At 44.0% G+C, this 26,889-nt stretch overlaps 2 protein-coding genes across 4 annotated transcripts; one reads left to right on the forward strand and one right to left on the reverse strand.

The window, feature by feature from the left end:
- Positions 1-921: 921 nt before the first annotated feature.
- Positions 922-14,861, reverse strand: CLN5 (CLN5 intracellular trafficking protein). 3 transcript variants are annotated; one of them, XR_010794101.1, is made up of 5 exons: positions 14,652-14,861; positions 12,883-13,048; positions 9,814-10,039; positions 1,516-3,907; positions 922-1,452 (listed from the first exon to the last, which is right to left on the reverse strand). XR_010794101.1 is itself a non-coding variant. In XM_066620519.1 (4 exons), exons 1-4 carry the CDS (start codon positions 14,759-14,761, stop codon positions 3,399-3,401), a joined length of 1,011 nt encoding a protein of 336 aa, XP_066476616.1. In that variant the 5' UTR covers positions 14,762-14,861; the 3' UTR covers positions 922-3,398. The 3 variants fall into 3 exon arrangements, 2 of the variants coding, with proteins under 2 accessions (XP_066476616.1, XP_066476617.1); XM_066620519.1 differs by having other exon boundaries at positions 922-3,907; XM_066620520.1 differs by having other exon boundaries at positions 922-3,907; positions 12,883-13,022; positions 14,652-14,732.
- Positions 14,862-18,727: 3,866 nt separating this feature from the next.
- On the forward strand, positions 18,728-26,519 carry LOC136644847 (glutamine amidotransferase-like class 1 domain-containing protein 3, mitochondrial). The gene is made up of 4 exons (XM_066621024.1): positions 18,728-18,911; positions 21,139-21,310; positions 25,213-25,417; positions 26,222-26,519. Exons 1-4 carry the CDS (start codon positions 18,804-18,806, stop codon positions 26,412-26,414), a joined length of 678 nt encoding a protein of 225 aa, XP_066477121.1. The 5' UTR covers positions 18,728-18,803; the 3' UTR covers positions 26,415-26,519.
- Positions 26,520-26,889: the final 370 nt, after the last annotated feature.

A 26,889-nucleotide genomic window follows, 5' to 3' on the forward strand; every position in this document is an offset into this window, starting at 1 on the left:
CTCTGCAAAGCTGTGAAACTTCCCACCCTCCATCTTGAAGCCTGGCAGGACTTGACTCGTCTTTTAGGATCTCTGGTTCCTAGGACTGGCTTTGCTGCTGCACTGAAGTTCTTTCTTTGAATTTTTGGCCCCAGTCTCATCTGGAAGGCAGGCATAGACCCTGCCTGCCTTTCATTCAAGGCAGAGTCCATTCCAGGCAGGTAGAATCCATTCTTGTCTGCCAGTGAGAAAAACCTCACAAGAGGCAGAGGTGTGCACTGCCTCCCCAGCCCTCAGTACACCCTCCAGAGGTGAGGATTACAGGGCCCTGAAACTGGTGAATTTGATAAGGGGTCCAGGAACGGAGGATTACAGGGCCCAGACAGCAAGGCTGGGAGCCTTTGGAGTGCCAGAGGCTAGCTATGGGTCCATGATTGCAATGGGCAGAGCAGAGTTCCTTTCACCTCTGAAGGGTCAACGGACAGGGCCTGCAAGAGCGAGCTGCAGGAAGAGAGGCTGCATGTAAGAAGGTCTTTGCTTTCCTCTTTCCTCATTTGCAATGTGCTCTGGGCTAGTTATTCAAAAGATTTTCCCTCCCCCCCCCTTTGTTTGCTTCCCCCATCCTCAGTTGTTTACGCCTCTGGTGAACTGCTTTCTGAGAGACATCAAAAACAAAAGTTTTTGACAGCATAAGTTGATCTCGCAGATAAGCTGAGAGCAAGTTTATAGACAAAATCATGGAGTTTTCTATGACGCTAAATACGTTGGGGGTTAAACGTAGGAGTGTGTCTGACTATATTTTGTTTTTTACCAGACAAAATTCAGATTCTGAAAAATAACCTACTGGTAATTGTTATCTAAGAACTGTACAGTAATTTATTAAAAACATAGTAAAAGGTCATAAGATACATTTTTATTCATTTAATTTGTAAATTTTGTTCTTCACAACCTTTTTGTAAACACTATCAGCATAAGCACACTGTAAACATACCAGGAGAACCATTAATCAAATCCTTTAAGAGGCTCAACATAATGTACAACTTACATCCCATAATTAGGAGTAGGTAATTCAATTCACAGCAGAGAGCCAAGCAATAAGGAATGACTGAGCAAGTGTAGCTACACAGAGTTGCAACTGTATTTACTCTAGTTTTGGAGACATAGCCTCATTAGTGAATGGTTCAAGCAGCTTCTTCATGAGGAAACCATGGTGTAGGCTTCCTCATGAGAAAGCTGCTTGAACCATTCACTAAAGAGGCTATGTGTAATGTTTAAGGAAGCAAAATGTGTGTTGGCCTGTGTGATTAGTGCACTGAATTGTACACTTGGAATTTGTTTCAGATGGAAATGAGGATTATAGCATAGTGTTTAAAAAAACAGATCTCTGCCAAACTTTTGCAAAATGGAATAAGGGTGCAGTCCGGTCTGCTTAAAAAAATGAAGCTTGCTTGATTTAACTGGAAGCCTTGAGCCCTAGATTGCTTTCGTCTCAGGAGCAGTGAAAAGGTTAACTTGGGCTGCTGCTTGCCTTGAAGCCTAGTCACCATGGAGATTGACTGCCCTGTCATTATCTCTGCTGCCACAACAGCCCTGCCATCAGACAAGGTGAGGTGATAATGTACACTTGATTTATTGGCAGAAATTTCTTGCCTTATAGGTGAGTATCTATGGTATTTCTTTGCAGTTAAGTAAGCTGCTTGGGGGTTGGGAACGGGGGTCCATTTAAATGTGTTCTTTATTTGTGTGGTGGGTGTTGGAGCTTGGCAAAATCCTGGAGCTTTGTCCATTCATTCATCCAATTTCCATCTCTAATGTATACACTTGAATTTATTTTTCTGGCCCTCAACCCTGTGCCAGACATATGATGCAACCCTCCAGCCAAAAAGTTTGGAAACCTCAATTTAAGAATAAAATTAACCACTTTGTTTACCTTTTGTAAACATCTTTTACAAGAATAAAACTTTTGGGTGGAGATTTTCTCTTTGGCAACAACAAGGTTTTTGTTTTGAGCAGGTATGGAATAGAGGTTCCAAATCCTTTTACTGTGATATCTGTTCTAGGAGTCAAGTTTTATTATAACTGACAGGATCTGTGCATGAAGTGTGTGGATGTACCTACAACTGTTCCAGAATATGGCTATCAGAATACTGATGGAGGACCGGTATGGTTGTCGGTATACTTCTGGGTCCAATTCAAAGTGCTAGTGGCAGTATAGTAGAATTACTATATCCTACAGCTAAAGCATCCATAACACTACTTGAAACTGTTGATTTATCTTTCATCAACCAAAAATATTTCACCAACCAGATTCAGTTGAGCTCTTGCATTTATAATTTCTAGTTCCAATGTGCAGACCACTCTAGTTGTTATATTGTTCATAGGAAGAGACTAATGATCACTGCCACTTCCCTTTTAACATGGGAAACAAGCTTAAACCAGCTAAGCATGAAAGATCATCCTCCAAAAGGATGACACATTTAAAAAATTTTTTAAAGTAAAAAGACTTTTTTAAAGTAAGAATGGAATTTCAAATTCACAGCCAGTTTTTATAAAACAGAATATAACACTGAAGAGGTCAAACTATGTTTGAAAAGGAGAAAACAAGGAAAAATTAACATTCAAGTTGAAGGTAGCCTAGTAATTTCAAGTCTGGTCATCCTAGTAATCATCTGGTCATTTGTAGTTGGGTAGCAATTACCTATAAATATCAGGTACATTCTTATTTTTTTCCATAATCTCTTGGCTGCAAGCAAACATAAAAATGTATGTGCAGCCATTATATTACTGTTTACACTGAACCATGTTCAAGCTATGGCCTCACACATTCAAATATCAAGACATTGCACTTATCAGGGTGATCAGAACTCCATAGCAGCTAGTGGAGGATGGGAAATTGGCTACAAGGAGGTTGATCTTTGCATCTCCTTTTTTGAGATGCAATAATTGGTGGTATGTCTGTACACTCCAACTGTATCAAACAACCAACTGCCTTCATAATAGGCTGCAGCCTGTACATGATTCCCTAGAAATGAGAATTGACAGCTATGCTTTCTAAATTGTTTTTTTAAGCAACAATTTAGAGACTCATTTGTCTATTTTCTAACCCAGACACAACATTTGTTTAGATGCTCCTTTGACCTGATTGTCCATCATTAGTGGTTAAGACCATGATTCTTAAGTAGTGGGTCATTAACATACTTATGGATGCCAACTGTGCTTTGAAGCTCTCAGGTGGCTTTTTAATCACACCATATGTGAAGCTGATAGCCAGTGACAGATTTTAAATCTTATCAAAAGCCATTGCCTTTCTTCCTCAAAGCAAAGCAACAAAATTAGCATCTTGCTAAAATTCCTTTGTATTTGTAGAACTGCAAGTATTTACAACAGCTCCAAGGCACTAAAAAAGTAAATAGAAAAAACTACAGACCAAGCTTTAGGTTTGAACTGGGCAATGGGATTTCCTCATATGCTATTCTGATGTAAGGATATTTCATGGGCAAAAACCAATATTCCACATTGTAGAAGAGGTAAAACTGCCTGTTCAAAATCACTTTATCAATTATGTGCAGGAAGTTTATAAAGAATTCTTTGATTGAATGAGAAGGTTTGAAGGGAGAGTAGAAGTCTCTAATAGCTGCAGCTAGCGTCTTGTTTCCACGGGCTCCAAATATAGACGTTTCATTCCCACAAAAAATAGGTTCGCCACTGAAGAGAGTAATGGTGGTGTAATTTGTCTGTACCTTCTTGAAGAGGGCCCCCAATTCAGCCAACTTCTGATAGGTTCTCAGTACAAACTTACAGCACTCATAAGACTCAAACCACACCTTGGCAGTCTCATCAGGCCTGTCTTTTACTGACCATGTCTCATAGTAAATGCCAGTATCATTGTCATATGCTACCCATTTTGCCAATTGATTAAATACAGCTCCTGTAAATGAGAAAAGTCATATTTATTATTTTTATTTAAGAGATTTATATCCCACCTTTCCCATGCCAAAGCGATTGCCCAAGGCAGCTAACAAAGCTTTATAATCAAGCACAAAGTATCGCAACAGGTAAAACATCAAAAAAGACATTAAAAACATTAATTTTTAACAGTTTTTGCTCTATTTTGGTTACGTTCCACTAACACTTATCATTGGGTCATGGGTAGTAAGACCAGGGAGGCAGTTATGTCACAGTATTTCAGAGACCTATAGGGTAAATATCCACTCAGCAGCCAAATACCAGACAAAACAGATGTGCTTTGAGCCCTTGCCAAAAAACCATAAAGAGAATTCCACAGTTGTGGCACCACAATGGAAAAGGTTTGTCCCGAAAATGTAACCCCTCTCACTTGGGACAAAGGCGGCACTTTGAAGTAGTGCAGAAAAGTGCCCTCAGATGATCTAAGGTTCTTAGATCATTGGAATATATGGTTGGAATATATGGAAGCAGGCAGGTCTTTCAGGTAGCCTGGACCCAGATCATAGAGGGCCTTAAAGGTTAGAACTAGTATCAGAAGCTGATGGGTAGCTAGTGTAGCTGCTGAAAAAGTGGTCCAACAGAGTCACATCATCTGGCCCCCATAACCACTTGAGCCACTGCATTCTGCAGTAATTGCAGTTTCCTAATTGTTTTAGAGCAGGGGTGTCAAACGTACGGCCTGGGGGCTGGATGCGGCCCACAGAAGCTTTTTATCAGGCCCTTGGACTCTCAGCTGCTGAGCAATGCTGAAGTGGCACTGCTGAAAAAGCAGCCCACATAAAAACTGGGTTCTTCCATGTCTTGAAATATGACAAAGATTTGTGTGTTTTCTCTTCTGTGATTTGCAGCTAATGAGTTCTTAAGTGAGAAAAGGTGCTTACTTTTGGTTATGACCCGTTTAATGACATAACTTCCTGCTTAATGACATCACTTTCAGCCCTCAGCAGGCATCATGAATGCTATTCAGCCCTCTGAATGAAACAAGTTTGACACCCCTGTTTTAGAGGGTAGCCCCACACAGAATGCATTGTAGTAGTCCAGTCTTGAAGTTACTAAAGCATGGGTCACCATACCCAGGTCCAAACAGCTCAAGCATGGTTTCAGTTGGCACACCAGCCTGAGCAGCGTCCTGGAGGTGCGGGGAGCCCTGCGTGAGCCTCTGCGGGGCTCCCCAGGTCAGCAGCAGTGAAAGTGAGCGATCGCGCTCTGCCTCCGCAAAACCGGAACTGGAGCGCAATCGCTCACTTTCACTGCTGCTGACCTAGGGAGCCCTTCAGAGGCTCACGCAGGGCTCCCCACACCCAGGGACGGCTGCTGGAGGGACTGGTGAGTGCACCCCAGTCCCTGTAGCCCCATCAGAAGTGAAAGTGGAGCGATCCCGTTCCGCTTCCAGTTTAGTGGAGACAGGACGCCATTGCCCCACTTTCACTTGGGGAGCCTTGGGGAGCCTTGTGGACAACTGTGCAGGGCTCCCCGCATCACCAGGAGGCTGTGGTAAGTGCAGCCAAGCCCCTGCAGCCCCCTGAGCAGCACAATCCCTGCCCCTTAAGGGCAAAGAGGCCAGGGCTCTCAGGCTGGGGCATTGTGACACCCCAGTCTGAAAACCTCTGGCTTTAGGGGGATGCTCCAGGCTGCAATAGGAAAGTGTATTTCCCTGGATCCAACCCACTGTGTCCCAACCAGAAAAGATGACTGAAGCCACTGCCATTGCTAAATTGGTATTCACATGTACCATGTTCTGTAGTCCAAACTCCCACAGCTCCTATTCCCAACCCTATATAAACACCACATATATTTCACAATCTGACATCTAGGTAAACACTGTTAAGTCATGCTGAATGCCATTGTTTACTAGAACAGATATTCAGGATTGCAACCTTTGATACACACAATGGATACTGTTGCCAAGTCCTGCCAAACAGGAAATGCTGCATGTTGTTTTACAGGGTTGAATAAGGAAAGTAAGGTAAGGAATGCAGACAGCTTCACCCCACCAATTTCTGCACCAGTGCTCTTTCCCATCCTCCACCTGCTTCATCAACAGCACTTCAGTGTTGATCCACAGTAAAGGGGGGGGAAGAGAGAGAGAGAGAGAGAGAGAACAGGGCAAGGGGAACCACAGGTTTAATGCTTCCCATTCTCTTTGCATTTTAAGTACATTAATTTCTCCAATTCTATCCCCTTTCTCATTAATTTCAAGGTATATGCCGCATCTCTGGGTTGAGATTCAGAAACTCTGAAACTCGAACAGTCCCTAATTAAACTTTGACTCATTTACCATGGTTCCTGTTCTTCAGTTAGAGAGAGCTCAAGTTTGTTAGCCAGCTGTGCAAATGCCAAACTTGCTAAAAGCACCAAGTTGCCCACACTCAGTAGATAGCATCACACATCTCAGAAAGATCATCATCATTCCTTCCCACCCCATCCCTTAATATGCACTTTCCACATTCTTTCCTAACCATTGTCTTCCAGTCACTTCACACACTTGTCATGAAAGGCCTTCTATATGTGCTTGCACACAAATGCTAGCATACCCCCCATGCCTACAATTTAACATGCAATGCAGGGTGTATGTGTACCCCTCAATTTCCCTCAAAAATAGGAAAAGATACACAATTCATGCACATGTATGTAAAGACAGCAGGAGCTTCACACCATGGAGTTTTAGATGTGGTGGGTGTGTCCACACTCCTAGGCAAGACATTAAGTGTGGCATTAAGTGTGGCAACTGCCCTAAATCTCTTAATATCCTCCACACCTCAAGTTTTGTATAAGCAAAGCCCTTGATGCTGTCATGGCCTTTCCAGCAAGCCACTTTCTTATTTACATTTGTATCACAACCCCTCCTCCAAAGAGGCCAAGCAGCCTACACACCATGCTCTCCTACGTAACTACCTCCTGACCTGCAGGATGAACCTTTTGACTGCATGGCTCTTCCTCTTGCATTCACTTCTCAAGACAAGCTGGCAGCATGTCTGGCCGAAGCCCACAGGGAGATGGGTTCATGCACATATGTATAGAGGTTGTTCTGGGGATTCATTTCTGAAAGCCCATAAAGTTGCCACATTTAGAAGATTTTACTCTGGGACTACAGGCATGGGGCACAATCTATTCATGCATTTTTTAAATTCCCACTGATTTTAATGAGTTAAGCATGTGTTTAAGTCTCTCACTGAAACCTAAATTCTCAATTTCATTTGCAATTATTACAATGAGCACAATCTGGATGCACAGATAAAGCAAAACAAAAATGTTCTGTGCACACCTGCTGTAAACTCAGGTGCCAGAGTCTGTGCCCATGAAGAACTCAAATCCTAGTATCTTGCAGGGAGAAATTAATGCCAATTCAGTTTTTGTATTTCTCACTATTGTATCTACTTCTTGGTGTGGCTTGTGCAATCAGGCATCACAGGGTTAACACATTACAAACTTAAATCCTCCTCTAAAGGAAAACACTGAAAGGTAACTAGAAGCAGAGACTGTAGGAAGATAATAATTACATTGTGCTCTTCCTGTGCACACCACAGGATTATTTACCCAGAATATACAATATAAATATTGCCCTAGTTTAGCAATTTTGGGCTTTCTGGCAACATTCCAGACAGTTTCCTAAGTGAGGAATCAAGAAACAAAATCTTTTGTTCTTATTGGATGACCTCATGTCCCAGGTCACACAAATTATTCAGTAATAATCTTCTTTAACCTCTGAGACATTCAAGTGGTAAATTAGGCAAGAGGAAAGAGTCAACAGCCCCAGGCAATTTCATAGGCTCAACCAACCTTCCTTTCATCCTGTATAAGTGATCATGTAAACAACAGGTGTATCAGCACCACTAGTTCATAGGATTCATAATTGAGCAGCAGAAGTTCTGTGTTAAATTAGTTTGCTTTTGTTTCTTCAGACATGTTTTGAAAGACAGCTCTAACACTTCAAGAGAGTACACTATAAATATTTCTTCTCCCCTAGGTAGAAATAGTTGGGTGAAGTTCCATTTTAAAATGCAGAATTATTCACTCACCTTCCCTTAGTGCAAGACTATGAGACAGTCACTACTTTCTTAGGGACAAAGTTGTATTTTTACTAAGGGCCCAATCCTATCCAAATTTCCAGCATCGGTGCAACTTCAATGCATCCCTGAGGTGAGGGAACAAATGTTCCCATACCTTGAAGAAGCCTCTGTGACTGCCTCCCCACCACAAGATGCACTTCCATGCCCCATTGGTACAGCTACATTGGCAATGGAAAATTGGATAGGATTGGGCCCTGAGCTGGGAGAGTAACTTTAAAAAAAAATTATATATAATTTATTTTTAGATTTGTGCCCTGCCTTTCAATCAAAGTGATCCACAACAACCAATCAACCAACCAGGAGCCCCATAGTTAGAGGTGGGAGAACACATTTTATTTCAGTGTTTTCCAAAAGTTACAAGTGCAGAAAGCAGTTACCTGTTTTTATTCAAAATTTACATAATTACAAATTATAATTGCTGTAAAAGCGTACTAGATAGTTGATAGAGGTGGTACAGCAAATGCAGCCACAGTCATTACCCATGCAGCCCCCCCATTAAATAATAAAAGTTTTATTTTTTTGTAGATTGAGGGTGTGTTTTTTTTTGTTTTACAAAAATGAGATGTGCAGAAAGTGGTGCTGTGTTTTTATTTTATTATCACCATTTTCTCCCACCTCTACCCATAGTCCATTGGCCAATATGGACTCTGCTTACTTCTCTGATTCCCAGGCAATTAGCAATCAGAGCAGAGTTCTTTATCAGGTAGGAAGGGGCAGGCACATTCCCTGCAGCTGCTCCATTCTCTGGCCAATGGAGAGGGTCAGGTTGAGCAAGCACCAGTTGTCCCCACTGCTCTAAGCACCTAGTCAACATAATTTTCCTCCTTTTCAATATGTCACTTCATTCACTAAGCATTTCAAGTGTCCACTTGGCTCATCTCTCCAACACCTTGTTTGTAGTTATTCTTGGTCCTTAGCTGAGAATTCTAAGGGACTGGACTGGTTGGGTCTTCGAGAAACTGACTCGAGAGAGAGTAATCCAATCACCCTTCTCCCCATCTTTTTAGATTTTTGCATGCACAGTGCAACTCAACAGAACTTTCTTCTTGCTATCCTCTTGACAGGCAGTCACTTGCCTTTGTGTTCTTGATTATTTGCAAGTCCACCTGTAGCTGCATCTCTGTGTCTCAGATAGTATGTATCTCTGTGTCTGTGATAACCTTTCTCCCTCTATAATTAGTTGTGAGGATTCCTCTATTTTCCTCCTACTCCCCCTCCCCTGCAGCCTCTTCCTCTGTCTATAGGAAAAACACTATCTTTGTTTCCAGGTTTAATTACTTTATATTAACATCTTTCCTTCTGTAGAGCTCAGCTTCTTCACTCTCTCAAAACATGTGTTTGCCAGTCATGAGACTAACAATCACATAGATATATATATCTGCCAATTAAATTTCCTCTTGTATTAGGATGACCACATTATACTTGCCTGCAGCTTCTCAGTTCCACTTCCTATTACTGTAATGAATAAACAACTTTTTGGTTATTTCTGACTCCTGATTCCTTAGTTACTAGAATGTCAACCTTCCTTTGTGGTGTGTCACAAGCCAACGTTCAAAGGTCTCAAAAACATGCATTTTCCTATACACACATAAGTGCATCTTCACATGTCACTGAGCAAACATAATGCATCCAAACGACTTCTGGAGGTGAAATGCCCAGTTTCACAAAAAAACATGGTAAGTGTTCCAAAACAGCCTTGAATTTCTAGTTTGTATAAATAGGAAAACAATCTTATGATCATGCACATTTTCTAACTCTGAATGCATAAATGCGACTCATGATAAATCTGAAATATTACCTGAGATTGTGGTCACCAGAACCAATGTCCCATTCTCCTTCCAGTGGGGATCATCTATTCCTTCATAAAAGCAGGCAGCCCCCTGGTTGCACCAGAAAGGTTCAGACATGTTGGGTCGAAGATGTGGAAATGTGCAGTTTCCTAGCTGGAAGAGTTCATACCATTCCATTGTGTAATTATTCCCTGTAAAGGAGCTCTTGAAACCAACAGCATCATGCATGATTTTCTGAAAGAAAGAGACAACTATCATAACTGAGACAACATAAGAATACAGGATTAGTCCAGAGGGCTATCTAGCTCAGTATCTTGTTTCCACACAGTGGCCAGTGGATTCATCTGGGAAGCTCACAACCAGGGACTCAGACATGTTGACTTAAATGAATCCTGGACAAAAACTTCAAAAAATAGACTGCTACAGCAAAAAGGAACAAAATATCCATATAGTTACCTGTTTTTAAAGCTGCCCTGTCTTGATTGCATGCCAAATGTCATTATTACCAGTTTATCACACAATGTGAGCTTGCTTTTGTTTTAAAAGATTGTCTCATTTCCACAGGAAAAAATCTGAAAACAGAGGAGTATCCACCGCAGATACTTGCCTATAAGTCAACCCCACAGATAAGTCGAGGGCATATTTTGAGCCAGCAATCATGGAATTTTCTATGACCCTCGGATAAGTCGGGGGTTAAACTAAGGGGGGCGACTGACTATAGTTTTGTCTGACTTTACCCAAGGCCAGATCCTGAAAAATAACCTACCAGTAATTGTTACCTAAGAACTGTACAGTCTAATTTATTAAAAACATAGTAAAAGATCATAAGATACATTTTTATTCTTTTTTAAATTCTGGTCTTCACCACCTTTTTGTAAACACTATCAGAGCAAGTGCACTGTAAACTACATACTAGTAAAACAGTGGTTCCCAACCTGGTATTCACGTACTCCCAGGGACACTCAACAGGACTTTTAGGGGTACTTGAAAAAGAATGGAATAATGGTAGAAAAAGGCAGGTCATGCTCCAGAATGCCTTGCAAGACAGGAATTCCTTGCAAGGACCAGCAAGGCAGGAAGGGAGGTAGCTAGTTGGCTGTGAAAGCCCCACCAATAGCTAGTTTTTGGTCATCAATTCATGTATGAGCCAGTGATTGAAAACCAGCACAGTAAAAAAGCTGAAACATAACATGGAAAGTGATCAATCACCCAGAATTTCTCAGCACACTTCTGGTCAAAACAGTGCAAAGGCAGAGTCTTCTGTTCCTCACACAGATAAAAAGAGAAAACACTGTGATGAATACATGAAGTCTGGGCTTTCATATAGAGGAGATGAGGGCTTGTATTATCAATTACAAACATTTTGCTAATATGAAGGGTACAATTTATGGAAATGGGCTGCCAAGAGATATGCAAGTGAAAAAGGTTGGGAACCACTGCAGGAGATCCATGAATCAAATCCACCTTTAAGGTGTCCGGCGTGTCAAGCCAGAAGGTCTACATACAACATACAACCCATAACACATAACTGAGAGTGTGCAGTTCAATTCACAGCAGAGAGATGCAGCTGCATATATTTGCAACCCTTTTTACTCAGAAGTAGACCCACTGCTTTCCATGGGAGTTATTCTTAAGTAATGGTGCATTGAATTGTAGCCTTGGGCGTTGCTTCAGATGGAAAGGAGATCCCATCCTGGTGTTGAAAAAAAAGACCTCTGCCAAATGCAAAGCCTTTGCAAAAGGGAACCAGGTTGCAGCAGCGAAAGGGAACCGAGGAGAATAAAAGGTTAAGGTTGGCTGGAATTTTTCATGAAAGTTACTATAGAAATAAATGAGCCTGCTTGAGCAAGCAGTCTTTCTAATGAGCGTGCTTTAGCAAGAACAGAAACTTTTCAGAGTCCTTCAGACACTCTGGTGCCTGCCTGAGCTTAGCGGAGAAATGAAGAAAGGCTCTGCCCTCTGATTAACCCGGAGAAGATCCCAAATCTCCTCTTGAATATTTGTACACTGATATACTTTAACAATGGTGTTAGTCTTCTTGAGTGCCATTTAAAGAAAGACAATATAATTTTTAAAAATAAATGTGGAGGATCCATTTTTTCAAAACCAAGTTTTGCATGAACAGTACTAAAGGACACACCACTGAAGGCAACAGGAGCTGATTGGTCCTACCCTACCAGAATGCACTTTTCCCAAAAGCTATCAATCCAGGATGAAGAGCAAATCAGTGCTAAGGAAGACAGCATTATGGAAGGTATTGCTACTGGTGTTTTCTGTATGGAGAGCAGGAAAGGTGGGATATAAGTGTTTTAAATTAACAAACAAGCCAATCTGGAAAACAGTATAGTTTCAGAAAAATGGCACCATGTGATTGGGTCCAAGTCAAAGTAACTTTGTAATGTTTACTATTTAAAAAGGAGGAATGAATTAATGCTGTCACTATATTATGTGATTGACACTGGTCAGGGTAATTTTTAAATTCATCTTATAGACTGATCCTAACCTGGACTGCACTGCACTGCACTGCAGGACAGGGTTGGGGCTGGCTGTGGTGCAAATAAGGGCAATGGGAAGTAATTCCCCTCAACCCAAGTAACACAGCAGCGGGCCAAATAGGACTACTCAGATCTGTGCCACCTCAATAGGTGGTGTGGATCTGAGCAGCCTGGCTTTAGGCCAGGCTGCCTGGGAGACAAGTCTGGCCTAAGTGCCGGACCCTGGAACCACCCCCTCCCAAGTCCGCCCTGCCCACTGCCCCCCCAAACCCCACACTGGCCTGACTTGGCCAGCGCAGGCTTACCTGCCACTGGTGCAGCAGAGGCACTTTTGAAACAACCTGGGCCAGGCGCAAGAGACTTGCGCTGGCCGAGAGCACCTTTGAATTGCACTCTTAAACATTTAATCTTAAAAATTCTAAATATACGTCCCAAAGGATGAAGACATTTTCCTACGGAAGTGCCAACTGTTTTCTAAATGCATTAACTAGGGTTAAAATTAATTAATTTTTGTTAACCCATTTTGTATTGGTTTTTTTCTTTAAACTTAAGCCTAATTGGGATTAAAAGAAATTGGCTTACCATATGACCAAGGAGACCTCCATATTTGAATTCCCAGACAGGAGCCTGTAATCGATATACCTCAATGACATCATTGTCACTCATCACTGGAATGTGAGTGCCAGTGGGGCAGAAAGTGTAACGAGCTTGACAGTAAGGATCTGTTTTAGGACGGTAACCAAAACGCCTGCATTAAAATGAATTTAATTTGAATTTTTTCCCAAATAACATCTTATACATATAGTATATAATAGGCTAAACCAATGGTTCCCAAACTGCAAGCCGTGGCTTCCCAAGGAGCCATGGAATCCTAGAAAAAGTTCTGCTGCCCTATACAACATATAGGATTGTAGCCCTAATGGGGAGGTGCAGCCAGTGGCCCAATAGGCCAAGGGAGCCACCAGTTGAAAAAGTTTGGGAACCACTGGAGATTGCATCTTGCTTGCATACCTTTGAGTTTTCTTTCTCATGGGAAGTTTTCACATATGCATGTACATAATGTGGGTTCTAATCTGATCCACATCCTTGGGACCAACTCTATGGGGCTTATTTCTGAGTAGACATGAATAAGGATTGCACTGCTCTCTCAATACTTAACAACAGGCAAACACACAAAACCATTTCTGCTGAGGAACTCTGCGTTTGAAACAGTGGGTTTATTCACACATTAAAACACTTGAAACTACAGCCAGTGAGATTTGAACACATTTGTATGATGTGGCCTTAAGGATGCCAGATACTGCCTGTATGCATTTCAAGCCAGTCAGTCTAGCTAGAGCAGTGGTTCCCAACCTTTTAGAGCCTGTGGGCCAGAGCAAAAACTGGAATCATCATGGATCATATGCAACTCCACCCCCACCCCCACCGCCTGCAGCATAAAAATACAACTAAACCTGATAGCTCATGGAAAAGCACACAGAGACAGACTGGAAGTGCCAGCTGTGGTTATGGGTGGTCCATTCTCCACCCCCTCTGGTGGTCCGTGGGGAAGCATCTCCTGAGCAAGCACTCCCCATAGACTACCAGAGAGGGCAGAGGACCCCCCACAGCCACAGCTGACATTTCAATGGTCTAAATGGGGAAGCACTTAGTGCAGTGATTTTCAATCTTTTTCGTCTCATGGTACACTGGCAAGGCACTAAAATGGGCAAAGCACACCATCAGTTTTTTGACAATTGATAAGGCACACTGTGCTGTCAGTGGGAGGCTCACATCCCCCAATGGTCCTATTGATAAATGACCCTCTCCCAAATTCCCACAGCACACCTGGGGACCATTCACGGCACACCAGTGTGCCACGGCACAGTGGTTGAAAACGGTTGACTTAGTAAGACGCTGGAAGTGACATACAGTGAGCATCTCCCCCCCCCCACCCCGAGACCTCACGGACCACTTCTCAGAGTCTCACAGACCACAGTTTGGGAGCCACTGATGGAAAGCAACTGAGGACTAACATGTGGGGCAGACTGTACTGCTACCAAACATGCCTGCAGCCTTTCTGGGGAAGACCAAAGGCCCATCTAGAGCAGCGATTTTCAACTGGCATGCCATGCCACACTGGTGTGCCGTGAACGGTCCACAGGTGTGCCCCAGGAGTTCATACATTAGTAGGGCCACTCACTGGGAGATGCGAGCCCCCTCCAGCAGCGCAACATGTCTGGGTAGGTCTAAGCCTCAGTGTGATGGGATGGGAAGCCCTTTGGGGGCCTGTCACTCGCTGGCTCCCCGGGGAGACCGCTTCACCCAGGGGAGAAAGGAGAGCGCCCTCAGCGCCGCCTCCAGGCGCTCACCTGTAGGGCACAGGCCACTGCCGGGGAAGGCCCCCCGCCGCGCAGGCAGGCCCCACCAGCTGCAACAGCAGCAGCAGCACAAGAGGCAGCAGCGCCCCGCCCGCAGCCATCTCGCGCCCCCGCGCAAGGCAGACCCTACTCCCTTCGCCCAGAGAAACTTGTCCGGCTTGCGTAGTCCTCGCCGCGCCTCCGAAGCGGAAGGAGCGCGGCCGCGCCAAAGTTCCGGGTCCTCCACGTGGGCGGAGAAGAACCCAGCAGGCCGCGCCTCCGCCGCTTTAAAGGGGGGGGAGGAGAGGGCCGGCTGCAGACGCTGAGCAGCAGCCAGCAAGGGCCAGCCCAATTCTAGCCACACCTTCCTGGGAGGAAGCCCCGTTGACTGCACTGGGACTTACCTCTGAGCAGACATGCACAGGATCGGGCTCCGCAGGCAGCCTGGTTTTGGGACACCAGCTCTCAGCGGCTGGGGGCCTCCTCCTTGGATGACTTAGGGCACAAGCCTATGCATGTCTACTCAGAAGTAAGTCCCATTATAGTCAATGGGGCTTACTCCCAGGAAAGTGTGGCGAGGATTGTAGCCTTAATGTGAAAGCCTTTTCTGGCCAACGTTGCAGATACGCAACAGGGATCACGTGTGCACAGCTGTGCAGGGCCTCTGAGAGGAATTCCATCTGGGGGCACAAAGTTTCTTTGGGCAAAGGGGGGGGTGAAACAGAGAGGGGTGGTGTTGGGCGAGCAGAATAGGGGCAGGGAGGGGCAAAGCAGGGTAGAGACAGCTGGAAAAGTCTTTGGAGCCCAGGTCTACCAACCATGTGGCATCAGTAGTGTCCCCAGGATCCCGGTCGTGGCAGTGTCCTCTGCATCCTGTGCGGGCAACAAGTCTGAGTAGATAGGAAAATGTCAGACCCCAGGAAATTTCTGGGCCCCCTCCTTTGGCTCCTGGGCCCCCCTTTTGACCCTGGGCCCAGGTACAAATTACACCCTTTACCCCCCCCCCCTCCTAGGCCCTGTACCTGTGGGCAGAAGTGGGTTCAAAGCATCTAATAAACTGTGCATCTGATAAAGGACTCTGAAATATGGATGTTTGTGCCACCAAAGGAAAAAGAAAAGGTTTTCCAGCTGCAATCCTGGACGTCCTTACCTAGAAACACCTCTTGCACTTAACTTCTGAGTAGACCTGTATACACCAGGTGACCAGATGTCATAACTGCAAAGGGGGACAAGGCACCCCAAAATGTAGGACATCCAAGAAAATTATAGGGCATGACAAAATAAAAAGCAAAAACACTCATATGTTGACTTCATGTGGTTCATTTAAACACTGTGACTTATTATTGAACTATATTACATTTATTACATACATTTTATTAATTGCAAGAAGGCTCTGCGCTGCCTGCTCACAGGGAAAAGGAGGATATTTAAGTTCTTTTTCAGGATATGAGGCTGAAAAAGAGCACAGCTGGTCACCCAGGTTCTGTGACACCAGTTTTCAGCGGCTAGAGGCCACCTCCTCTGATGAGTTAAGCAGGGGTGGGCAAACGTTCAACTTTAGGGATCCTGGACCTTTAACCATTGTGTAGGAGTGGGAATTTCAGCAGGTGCACTTGTCTTCTGTGAGACAAAAAGCTGCAGCTGCTGAAATTCCCTCTTCTATACAGTTAAAGGTCCAGGATCCCTAAAGTTGAACGTTTGCCCACCCCTGAGTTAATGCATTTAATAATTTTGCTTGCTTCAAAACACATAGACGAACAGGCCTTGCTGAGGGAGAGTCAGCATGGCTTCTGTAAGGGTAAGTCTTGCCTCACAAACCTTATAGAATTCTTTGAAAAGGTCAACAGGCATGTGGATGCGGGAGAACCCGTGGACATTATATATCTGGACTTTCAGAAGGCGTTCGACGCGGTCCCTCACCAAAGGCTACTGAAAAAACTCCACAGTCAGGGAATTAGAGGACAGGTCCTCTCATGGATTGAGAACTGGTTGGAGGCCAGGAAGCAGAGAGTGGGTGTCAATGGGCAATTTTCACAATGGAGAGAGGTGAAAAGCGGTGTGCCCCAAGGATCTGTCCTGGGACCGGTGCTTTTCAACCTCTTCATAAATGACCTGGAGACAGGGTTGAGCAGTGAGGTGGCTAAGTTTGCAGACGACACCAAACTTTTCAGAGTGGTGAAGACCAGAAGTGATTGTGAGGAGCTCCAGAAGGATCTCTCCAGACTGGCAGAATGGGCAGCAAAATGGCAGATGTGCTTCAATGTCAGTAAGTGTAAAGTCATGCACATTGGGGCAAAAAATCAAAACTTTAGATATAGGCTGATGGGTTCTGAGCTGTCTGTGACAGATCAGGAGAGAGATCTTGGGGTAGTGGTGGACAGGTCAATGAAAGTGTCGACCCAATGTGCGGTGGCAGTGAAGAAGACCAATTCTATGCTTGGGATCATTAGGAAGGGTATTGAGAACAAAACGGCTAATATTATAATGCCGTTGTACAAATCTATGGTAAGGCCACACCTGGAGTATTGTGTCCAGTTCTGGTCACCACATCTCAAAAAAGACATAGTGGAAATGGAAAAGGTGCAAAAGAGAGCGACTAAGATGATTACGGGGCTGGGGCACCTTCCTTATGAGGAAAGGCTACGGCGTTTGGGCCTCTTCAGCCTAGAAAAGAGACGCCTGAGGGGGACATGATTGAGACATACAAAATTATGCAGGGGATGGACAGAGTGGATAGGGAGATGCTCTTTACACTCTCACATAATACCAGAACCAGGGGACATCCACTAAAATTGAGTGTTGGGCGGGTTAGGACAGACAAAAGAAAATATTTCTTTACTCAGCGTGTGGTCGGTCTATGGAACTCCTTGCCACAGGATGTGGTGCTGGCATCTAGCCTAGACGCCTTTAAAAGGGAATTGGACAAGTTTCTGGAGGAAAAATCCATTACGGGGTACAAGCCACGATGTGTATGCGCAACCTCCTGATTTTAGAAATGGGTTATGTCAGAATGCCAGATGCAAGGGAGGGCACCAGGATGAGGTCTCTTGTTATCTGGTGTGCTCCCTGGGGCATTTGGTGGGCCGCTGTGAGATACAGGAAGCTGGACTAGATGGCCCTATGGCCTGATCCAGTGGGGCTGTTCTTATGTTCTTAATTTTGTGCATGTGATAAACTGGACTCTGGAATATGGAAGTTTGTGCCACCAAAAAAAAGGGTTCTCCGGCTGCAGTCTTGGACACCCTTACCTGGAAGCAGCTCCCGTTGCACTTTCTTCTGAGCAGACATGTATATGATTCTGTGGTAAGCCTGTGCACAATGACCTGGAAGTGAGTCTTCCCACAGTGCCTGGAAAGTGTGCGTGCCTGTACCAGCTATCATCCTTCGGCAGTCTGAGAGCTCAATCATATCCACACTCACCTGGGAATAAACCCCATAGACTATAATGAGATTTACTTCTGAGTAGACGGGCATAGGATTGGGCTCTGAGATGGTTCATGCACTGAACTCACGCATGCAAAGGGAACATACTACCATCGCGCATTGATTTCACTGTGACTCATCCCAATCCTATGCCCGTCTACTCAGAAGTAAGCCCCATTAAAGTCAATGGAGCTTACTCCCAGGAAAGTGTGGATGGGATTGCAGCCTCACTCCCAGGTCGGTGTGTATGAGATTGGCCCCTAAACCCATGACCACTGGCACTCCCCCCCCTTCTCCTTCCACAGACGCGATTCACGGGTGCAGCTCGCAGTAAGTAAGGAGTCTATGCACGTTTACTCGGAAGGAAACCCCACTATGCTTTCTCCCACGTCGGTGCGCATGTACACGCAAACATAGGTGGGTGCAAGCGCACATTTTCTTGGGAAGGAGCCCCTTATGAATAGTGGGAGCTTCAGAGCCCAAGCCTATGCCTGTCTACTCAGAAGTAAGTCCCATTATAGTCAGTGTGGCTTACTCCCAGGTCAGTGTGGCTAGGATGGCGGGCTCAGCCCCGCCTAAACACACCTCGCCTCCTCGGGCTGCCAATCTGGGCTGAGCGACACGCTTCCCGCTTGGTCAAGGCGGAGAAGGCGGCGTCACTTTCCTTCTTCGGAGCAGCTGCAAGGGGCGTGCCAGGCGCGGCCTGGGCCAGCTCGAGAGCAGCCGCGGCGGAAGAGCAGCATGGGGAAGCGGGTGGCCCTGATCCTTGCTGGCTGCGGCGTCTTCGACGGCAGCGAGATCCACGAGGCCTCGGCGGTCTTGGTTCATCTCAGCCGGGCTGGGGCAGAGGTGAGCTGGCCGGGAACTCAGAGCCCTATCCTAGGCCTGCCTACTTAGAAGTAAGTCCCATTATAGTCAGTGGGGCTTACTCCTAGGTAAGTGTGGCAAGCACTGCAGCCTCAGAGCCCTAGCCTATGCATGTCTACTCAGAAGTAAGTCCCATTATAGTCAGTGGTGCTTACTCCCAAGAAAGTGTGGATAGCACTGCAGCCTCTGAGCCCCATCCTCTTCTCCAGGCGATCGCGGGACAAAGCCAGCCCTTTTCTTCCCCTCCCCGTTAAATGATTTGGTGCTCCGAAGCCAAAATCCGCTTGCTCTTCTCCCAGGGCATTTTCAAGGTCAAGCAAAGAGCCTCTCGTTGAGATCCTGAGCTACCACAAGGGGCTTAAGAGGAATCCCCCCCTCCTTCCATTCTGCATTGAGATTGTGGCTTATTGTAGTTTGTGTCATAACTCTGGTGAGGATCACTATAAGCTGGAAATTCTCTGAAGTACTTTTCAGAAAGCTGCTGTAGTGTCACTGCAGTATGTTATTTCCAAACAGGCAGCAGGGTTAATGTAAGGCTGTAGTAGGGAGAAAAAGTAGTAACAAAAGTTAAGAAGGCCTATTATGCTTTATAGAGGAACTGGTGGCCATTGTATGAACATTAGACTTCTTCTTTAGTCTGAGTTAGGTTGCAATTCCACCCTTACCAGGGCCTAAGGGCCATCCCATCCAACTTTCCAGTGCCAAAGCAGCTGCAATGCAACCCTGAGGTAAGGGAACAAATGTTTCTTTATCTTGAGGCGATCTCCATGACTGCCCCCCCTTGCACTACAGGATGCAGTGCATGCCCATGGCTGCATCAATACTGGAAGATTGGATAGGATTGAACCCTCAGTTCCAATGAATTTACTTAGGCTGCAATCCTATGCACCCTTTCCTAGGAGTAAGCCCTACTGAAGACAATGGGACTTCTGAGTAGACACACATAAGGTTGTGATCTTAATTGCTTAAATAACAGTGACCTTATGCCATTCAGTTGAAATATACTTTAGGGTGTGGGAGGTTTAAAACAGACACCACCTGGCTATAGATGAACCTTAATAAAATAATTGCAATATTGTTAACTTATTTGTAAAAGCTTGCAAGTATAACACAAAAGGAAAACATGTTTTTGTTCAGTTCATTCATTTGATTTAGTGTGAAGTATATCAGAATAACAGACTCAGTAGCCTGGCAGCATCTTCTATAAATATTCTCCTGATATGAAAAGCTATGTATGTTCCTAATTCCAGTTATTTGAACTTAGAAATATAAGCTAGGCTTAAATTAAAGAATACAAATATAGAGCCACTGGTTCTTTGAAGTAATATTTAACAAAACATTTGTTTTGTTAAAGAGCCACTGGTTCTTTGAAGTAATATTTAACAAAACAAAACAGTAATATTTAACAAAAAAGTTACAACCTAAAGCGTTGTAAAATAGGTAATCCTATTCATATTTATTCAGAATTAAATCTCACTGATAGTATTGGGACTTGCTTCAAGCAAGTTTCTAGGACTACAACCATATATACACTTTCCTGAGATTAAACCCCATTAAACACAGTGGGACTTACTTCTAAGTAAACTTTCATAGGATTGCTGGTTTGGATTGAAACATTAGAATTAAACACACAATAAAGGTATTTATTCTACAAGGCAATCAAAATATTTTTTGGGGAAATTATTTGTGCCTAGGCTTTAATTCAGTTTAAAAGACTTCTAAAAATGTGTGAGTCTGCTATGTAAAATACTCTAAATCAGAGGTCTCCAAACTTTTTGGCCAGAGAGCCACATCAAATGTCTGGCATGGTTTTGAGGGCCGAAAAAAATGTAAATATAAAATTTATATAAATAAATTAGAGATGGAACTTAGATGTGTGAATAAATGAATGAATGGGCTGATTCATTCAACCTCTCTGGCCCTTAGAACACCCTCCAGATGCAACCAGAGCACAGTTCCAATCATGTTCGGCAAAGTGGGCCAGGGGCTTTCAAGGGACAAGAGGCTGGCTGTGGGCCAGATAGAGGCTCACCACAGGCCACATCTGGCCCCCAGGCTGGGGTTTGGAGACCCCTGCTCTAAACAAATGCTGAAAATTCTCTTGGAATTCTACAAACCTAAACTTGATATTTACAACTGGTAAATGTGCTGCTTTGTATCTGTTCCTTGTGTGCATTTACAGTGATTGTTTATGTGCATTTGTTTTCAGGTAAAGATATTTGCACCAAATATTGAGCAAATGCATGTTATAGATCACTTAAAAGGCAATCCAAGTGATGAAAAGAGAAATGTTTTAGTTGAAAGTGCCAGGCTTGCAAGAGGAAACATCCAGGATTTGGCAGAGTTGAAAGACTGTGAATTTGATGCAGTCATTTTCCCTGGTGAGTGGTGGGGAGTTTTTGTCTGTGGATTTTAATTTAGTGTTTTTAATTGCTATAATTGTCATTGGGTTTTTTCTTTGTTTTTTATTGGTCATGAAACTTTGTCATCACTTGAATCCTTCTCTTTGTCCTTGCGAAAAGGTGTTTTCTCTGAATACATACTTAATGTACTGGATTCCTTTTTCTGTTTATAGCAATGGGGGGCAGTTCTCAGGATATTTGAGCCTTTCCACATTTCATTAAAAAAATTAAAAAGCCACCCTGTAACCCCATTATTTACAGAGAAAGAGGACTGGAAGGTGGGCTATGCAGCCAGCGTTTTACCTAAATCACTTAGAGCCCAATCCTGTGGTCGGCAGCACGGAGCCATGCCGCCGACCACAGTCGCAAACTTGCCATAAGGGCTCACTGCCGGGCTCCCGCTGGTGCTAAGTCAGCACCAGCTGGTGCATGGCTAGCGTGGGGCAGTCAGCCAGCTCCTGTGGCTTGGCGGTTTCCCAGATGGCAGAGCAGCAGAACGGGAGGCGGGGGGCAGGGAGGAGGCAATCCGAGGAGGGGGGAGGCTGGCGGGGGCGGAGAGAGGGCGGGTGGAGGCATGCTGGGGGATGGCCGGGAGGAGGATCTGCGGAGCTGTGCTCCGCAGGATCGGCCCAGGCAGCTCATGGAAGGCTGCGCACCCTTTGCGAGCGCCTTTTCCTTACCACCAACCTTTTGGTGAGTAGCTTCATTGCAGGGCTGCTTACCTTACTCAGGTAAATTTTTTAAAATCCTAGGCTGCAATCCTATCCAAACTTACCCAGTAGTAAGTCCCATTTACTATCATTGTTAAAATAATATTTCCATTGACTCAAGATTCCCCCATTCCAGTGTAACTTTAGACCAGGGGTGTCAAAATTCATTTCGTATTGTGGGCCGAATAGCATTCATGGCACCTGCTGAGTGCTGGAAGTGACCTCATTAAGCAGAAAGTGATGTCCTTAAGCAGATGACAGTCAGAAATAAACACTTGTTTCTCGCATAGATACTGCAGAAGACTGAAGAGAAAATGTGCAAATATTGATCCTTTTCAAGATATGAAAGCCCAATTATCATGTTGGGAGAGCCCAATTATCACATGGGTCACCCTTTCAGCAGCATGGCTTCTGCCACAGTGTCACCTAGCAGTTCAGCAGCTGAGATGTGGTCTGTGAAGTGAGGCGTCAGCAGAAGTGGTGCTGCTGCTGAAAGGGTGGTCTTTGTGATGATTGGGCTCTCCCAGCACCTTGGCAGTGTCTCCCTCTCTCATGGCTCTTGGTCTCTTCCTTCTTCCATAACACTCCTTGCCTTCTGAGGACTTTTTCCATCTCGCCCTACCACTGCCTCAGCCGAAGTGGCACTGCTGAAAGGGATGACTTTGGGAGGGTCCAATTATTATGGGAACCAGATAAAGAGCTTCTGGGGTCTACATCTGGCCTGCAGGCCTTATATTTGACATTCCTAACTTAGATGCAACATTTCTGGTTGTGAGCCTCACTGTGCTTATTTCAAGGAACGTTCGCAATCTCAAATTCCTTGAAGCCAAACAATTACAGCAGCTGGGAGAGTTTCTTTCCCTTGTTCAACACTGTGGATGAGAGAATTATCCAGGCCCTGATCCCTGCCTTTCTTTTGCAGAAACCCCAGAACACCATCTGGCTATTCACATGTTAAACTGTATCGAGATAAGTCTGTTTACCTGAGTGCAATCCATTGTTAGTTTGTGCCTGGACACAGTTATTCTGTATCTGGATACAGTTATTCTGTATATAGTTATTCACATGCATTGCGAGTCCACTCTGCATATAGTGTTCATGGAGTGTTGATCTGTAAAAAATGAACCCAGGTTTCCTGGGCACAGCATAATTTGTGAATAGCCCTATTGTTTCCATAAACTCTGAATCTTTGCTATCATCCTAGAGGAGAGGCAGATTGCGTAGACATGACCCTTCAAGCTTCAGGATCTTCATTTAGATATATTTGAAAATTGCCCTTCTGTGAGTACCTTTTGGGGACAAGGCAATGCCAGAGGAAGCAGAACTCAACACTTTAAAACAGAGGTCTCCGAACTTTTTGGCCAGAGGGCTATATCAAAGATCTGGGATGGTGTTGAGGGCTGGAAAAAATGTTTATATATAACATTTAAAGAAATACAATATAGATACAATTTTGATGAACGAATAAATGAATGGGCTCAAATTTTCAGGATTTCTCCAAGCACCAACACACACCGCAGAAATAAAGCACACACTCAAATGGACCCCCATTCCCCAACCTCCCAAGCAGCTTACTTAAATATATAGGAGTAAATATCTCAGAACCAGCACATCACAAGAAACACCCAGAGCATGTTCTGAGGGCTGGGGAGGCCTTCTTGACCCTCAGAAAGCCTTCTAAGACCTTCAGAGGCACAAAAAGTTACTTCTGTTTTTTGGGGGGAAACCAGGAAGGGATGTTTTAGGCCTTTAAAAGGCATTCTGAGGGCCAGGGAGGCTCGTGCAACATCCCTGGTCCTCAGAACACCCTCCAGGTGCAACCAGAACATAGCTCTGGTCATGTTCAGTTGAGTGGGTCAGAGCTCTCCGGGCCAGAGGCTGGCTACCTGCCAGCTAAAGGCTCACCGTGGACTGTACCTGGCCCCCAGGTTAGGGTTTGGAGACTCCTGCTCTGACAGAGTGACATTGGCAATACAAATTCAAATGCTGTCTTCTCATTTGGACAAAGCAAATATTTATATTGCATCTTAGGGCAATAAACATCTGAATTTAAACTGGTTTCAACAGCCTCTCCTCTTCCTAGGAGACATTGGGAACTGTAGTTTCCTGACAAGAGCAAAGGTTCTCCAACTGAAAATTGTTGGCAATCTCACGAAACTCCAAATCATACAATTCGTGGGAAACTGCAATAATTAACTGGGCATAAAACTACCAGAAGCTTGTAGTGTAGGTAGAATCACTTAGATTGCACTTGGCTGCAATCCAATGCACACTCGCTTGGCTGTTAACTCTAATGAACACAATAGGACTGACTTCTGAGTAAACCTGTATAGGAATGTACTGTTAGACTTAAAAAGGTGTCCATCAGCAAGTCCACTTGATAAGGTGCATTTAATACTCTAGCTTACTAAAGCTTGTGCTGCAGTAGCTCTGCTAGTCTCTAAGGCAGTGGTTCTCAAACTTTTATTACCGGGACCCACTTTTTAGAACAAATATCTGTCAGGACCCACTGGAAGTGATGTCATGGCCAGAAATGACATCAAGCAGGAAATTTTTTTACAATCCTAGGCTGCAATCCTACCCACATTTACCCAGGAGTAAGCCCCATTTACTATCATTGTTAAAAAAGCATATACATAGAGGCCTGTTCAAAGTACAGATCTGTCATATTTCCCCAAATGCAGTCACATACCATAGTAGCATCAAGTCTAATATATTAAAAATAAAATATTGAAATGAATGGGAACCCACCTGAAATTGGCTTGTGATCCACCTAGTGGGTGGGTCTTGACCCACAGTTTGAGAAACACTGTTCTAAGGTGCTATAAGACTCTTATATTATGTGTAAATTAGTTAGCCAGCCTGGATGTGTTGTCTGTCCTGGTCACTGACTTAGAGGGATTTTATTCAAAACCTTTTTGCATGTATGCTGCTTCTCCACCCCCATCCCTTCTGAGATACTGAAGGGGTTGCAAATATACATGAGATGTACACATATTGAGTATCGAACATGTTGATGCAGAGCAGTGGATTGTGGTGGCTTTTAGTCCTTAGGATCCCACTGATGTGGGCAATTTGTGCCATCTGTTCTAGTGGAAGGCAGTCTTACTTAAGGGGAGACTTCTTCAACTTTAAGTAAATCTGTATTTTGTTTTGTTTTTCTCTTCCAAGGTGGCTTTGGTGTAGCTAAGAACCTGTGTTCCTGGGCAGTGGAGGGAAAGGACTGCACTGTCAATGAACTTGTGAAGTCCACCCTTAAGGCTTTCCATACTGCAAAGAAACCCATCGGCTTGTGCTGCATCTCCCCTGTGCTAGCAGCTAAAGTCTTCCCAGGTTGTGAAGTCACAGTTGGCCACAATAAAAATGTAGATGGAAGGTAAGAGAAGCAGTTAATGATTTGGTATGTCCTCCTCATCTTTGTCCCCTGTTTTATTGTGCTTCAAAAGTTATTGTCTAGAACTTTATAAAAACTAACCACAAAATGCATTCCACAATGCAAAGTGTGGTTAACTCTAAGTGTACTATTGACAAGGAGCTGCAGCCAACTCTGGCTGTTTGTTGAAAGTCTGTGTCTTTTTGTCCCTATATGGTATTTGTCACATTCATCTTTAAGGTGTAGGTGTAAACATAATAATGTGTATTGGTAATGGTGCTCCCAATGTTTCCCCAGTACTGTCCGTCCCCCCCCCCCAAGTAAAGGAATTGAAGACATTAGAGTAGAGTCCTTCAAGAGGAAGGAAGACTGAACAGAGGTAGTGTCTTCTGGGGAGAGACTTGGAGAAATTAATGCTGAAAAATCAGCCAGAGAGGCAAAAATGTGCTACAGCCTCACTTCTTGCTTTGGTTTAAAGCTACAAAATGTACTGTTTCATAGGCTCATCAGACATCTCTACATAATCCAGCAGGATCTTTAAAAGCTATCGTGGTCTAATGACTCCCTTGAAGGCTTTCATCTCTTATATTTTCTTGGGGTCCAATCCTCCATGTAGGGTGGTAGAAATAACACTTGAATAGAGATCTATCTCTGTTTGCAATCATATAACACCCTTATCTGGGAGTAAGTCCCAATGAGTTTGCTTCTGGGTAGACTAGGATTGTTCTATAAGTACCCGACTAGAACTGTCTTTTCCCCACATGGAGATGAAATTTCAGTTCTCCTTATGTTTTTTCCAACCCACAGGTTTCCTGATGCTGAAACAGCATCTGCTATAGAAGAACTTGGGTGCAAGCATATATGCAAAGATGTGAATGAAGCCCATGTGGATACTACCAACAGAATAGTCACTACTTGTGCTTTCATGTGCAAGGCTCCTTTGCATGAAATTTTTGATGGAATTGGAACAATGGTCAGTGAAGTCCTCAAACTTGCATAAGGATGGATTATGTTAATTTTGCACTTGGAGGCTGCTAGTAAATGTATAACGAGTGTAGTGGAGTGTGATTGATTAGAATGAATAAAATTGGTCTGCTACTCCAGATTTCCCACTGCTACAATTTTCTTCTGCAAACTGGGCAAGGGTGCTTGCAAAGTTTTTTTGTTTTTTTTACTATTTCAGAAACTTTTCACAGCCCACCAACAATCAGCTTGCAACCCACTGGTGGGTCCTGACCCACAGTCTGGGAAACACTGTTCTAGTACAGTCAGAGGGATGCAATATATAAGCAGTCTCCAAGCTTTTTATTTCTAGCATCTTTGCAAAAAGACAAATGATTTAAAACTACAATGTTGTACAAAAGCTAATTTTCAAAATCACTTAGACATAATAATTATATTGTATTATACATACCTGTTACAGGAAAATATAGTTTGAGAAGAAATACAAAGAGAGAATATATTATTGTGCCTGC

Source organism: Tiliqua scincoides, chromosome 3, assembly GCF_035046505.1.
Source record: "Tiliqua scincoides isolate rTilSci1 chromosome 3, rTilSci1.hap2, whole genome shotgun sequence".
NCBI classification, from domain to species: Eukaryota; Metazoa; Chordata; class Lepidosauria; order Squamata; family Scincidae; genus Tiliqua; species Tiliqua scincoides.

Bases quoted from the DNA above. Each gene is read 5' to 3' on its own strand.
- CLN5 (XM_066620519.1), bottom strand. From the start codon at position 14,761: ATGGCTGCGGGCGGGGCGCTGCTGCCTCTTGTGCTGCTGCTGCTGTTG. The intron at 13,049-14,651 runs GTGAGCGCCTGG...ATTTTAATGCAG, and splicing joins CAGTGGCCTGTGCCCTACAG to GCGTTTTGGTTACCGTCCTA. The intron at 3,908-9,813 runs GTAATATTTCAG...TCTCATTTACAG, and splicing joins TCTGGTGACCACAATCTCAG to GAGCTGTATTTAATCAATTG.
- LOC136644847 (XM_066621024.1), top strand. From the start codon at position 18,804: ATGGGGAAGCGGGTGGCCCTGATCCTTGCTGGCTGCGGCGTCTTCGAC. The intron at 21,311-25,212 runs GTGAGTGGTGGG...TTCTCTTCCAAG, and splicing joins TGATGCAGTCATTTTCCCTG to GTGGCTTTGGTGTAGCTAAG. The intron at 25,418-26,221 runs GTAAGAGAAGCA...TCCAACCCACAG, and splicing joins AATAAAAATGTAGATGGAAG to GTTTCCTGATGCTGAAACAG.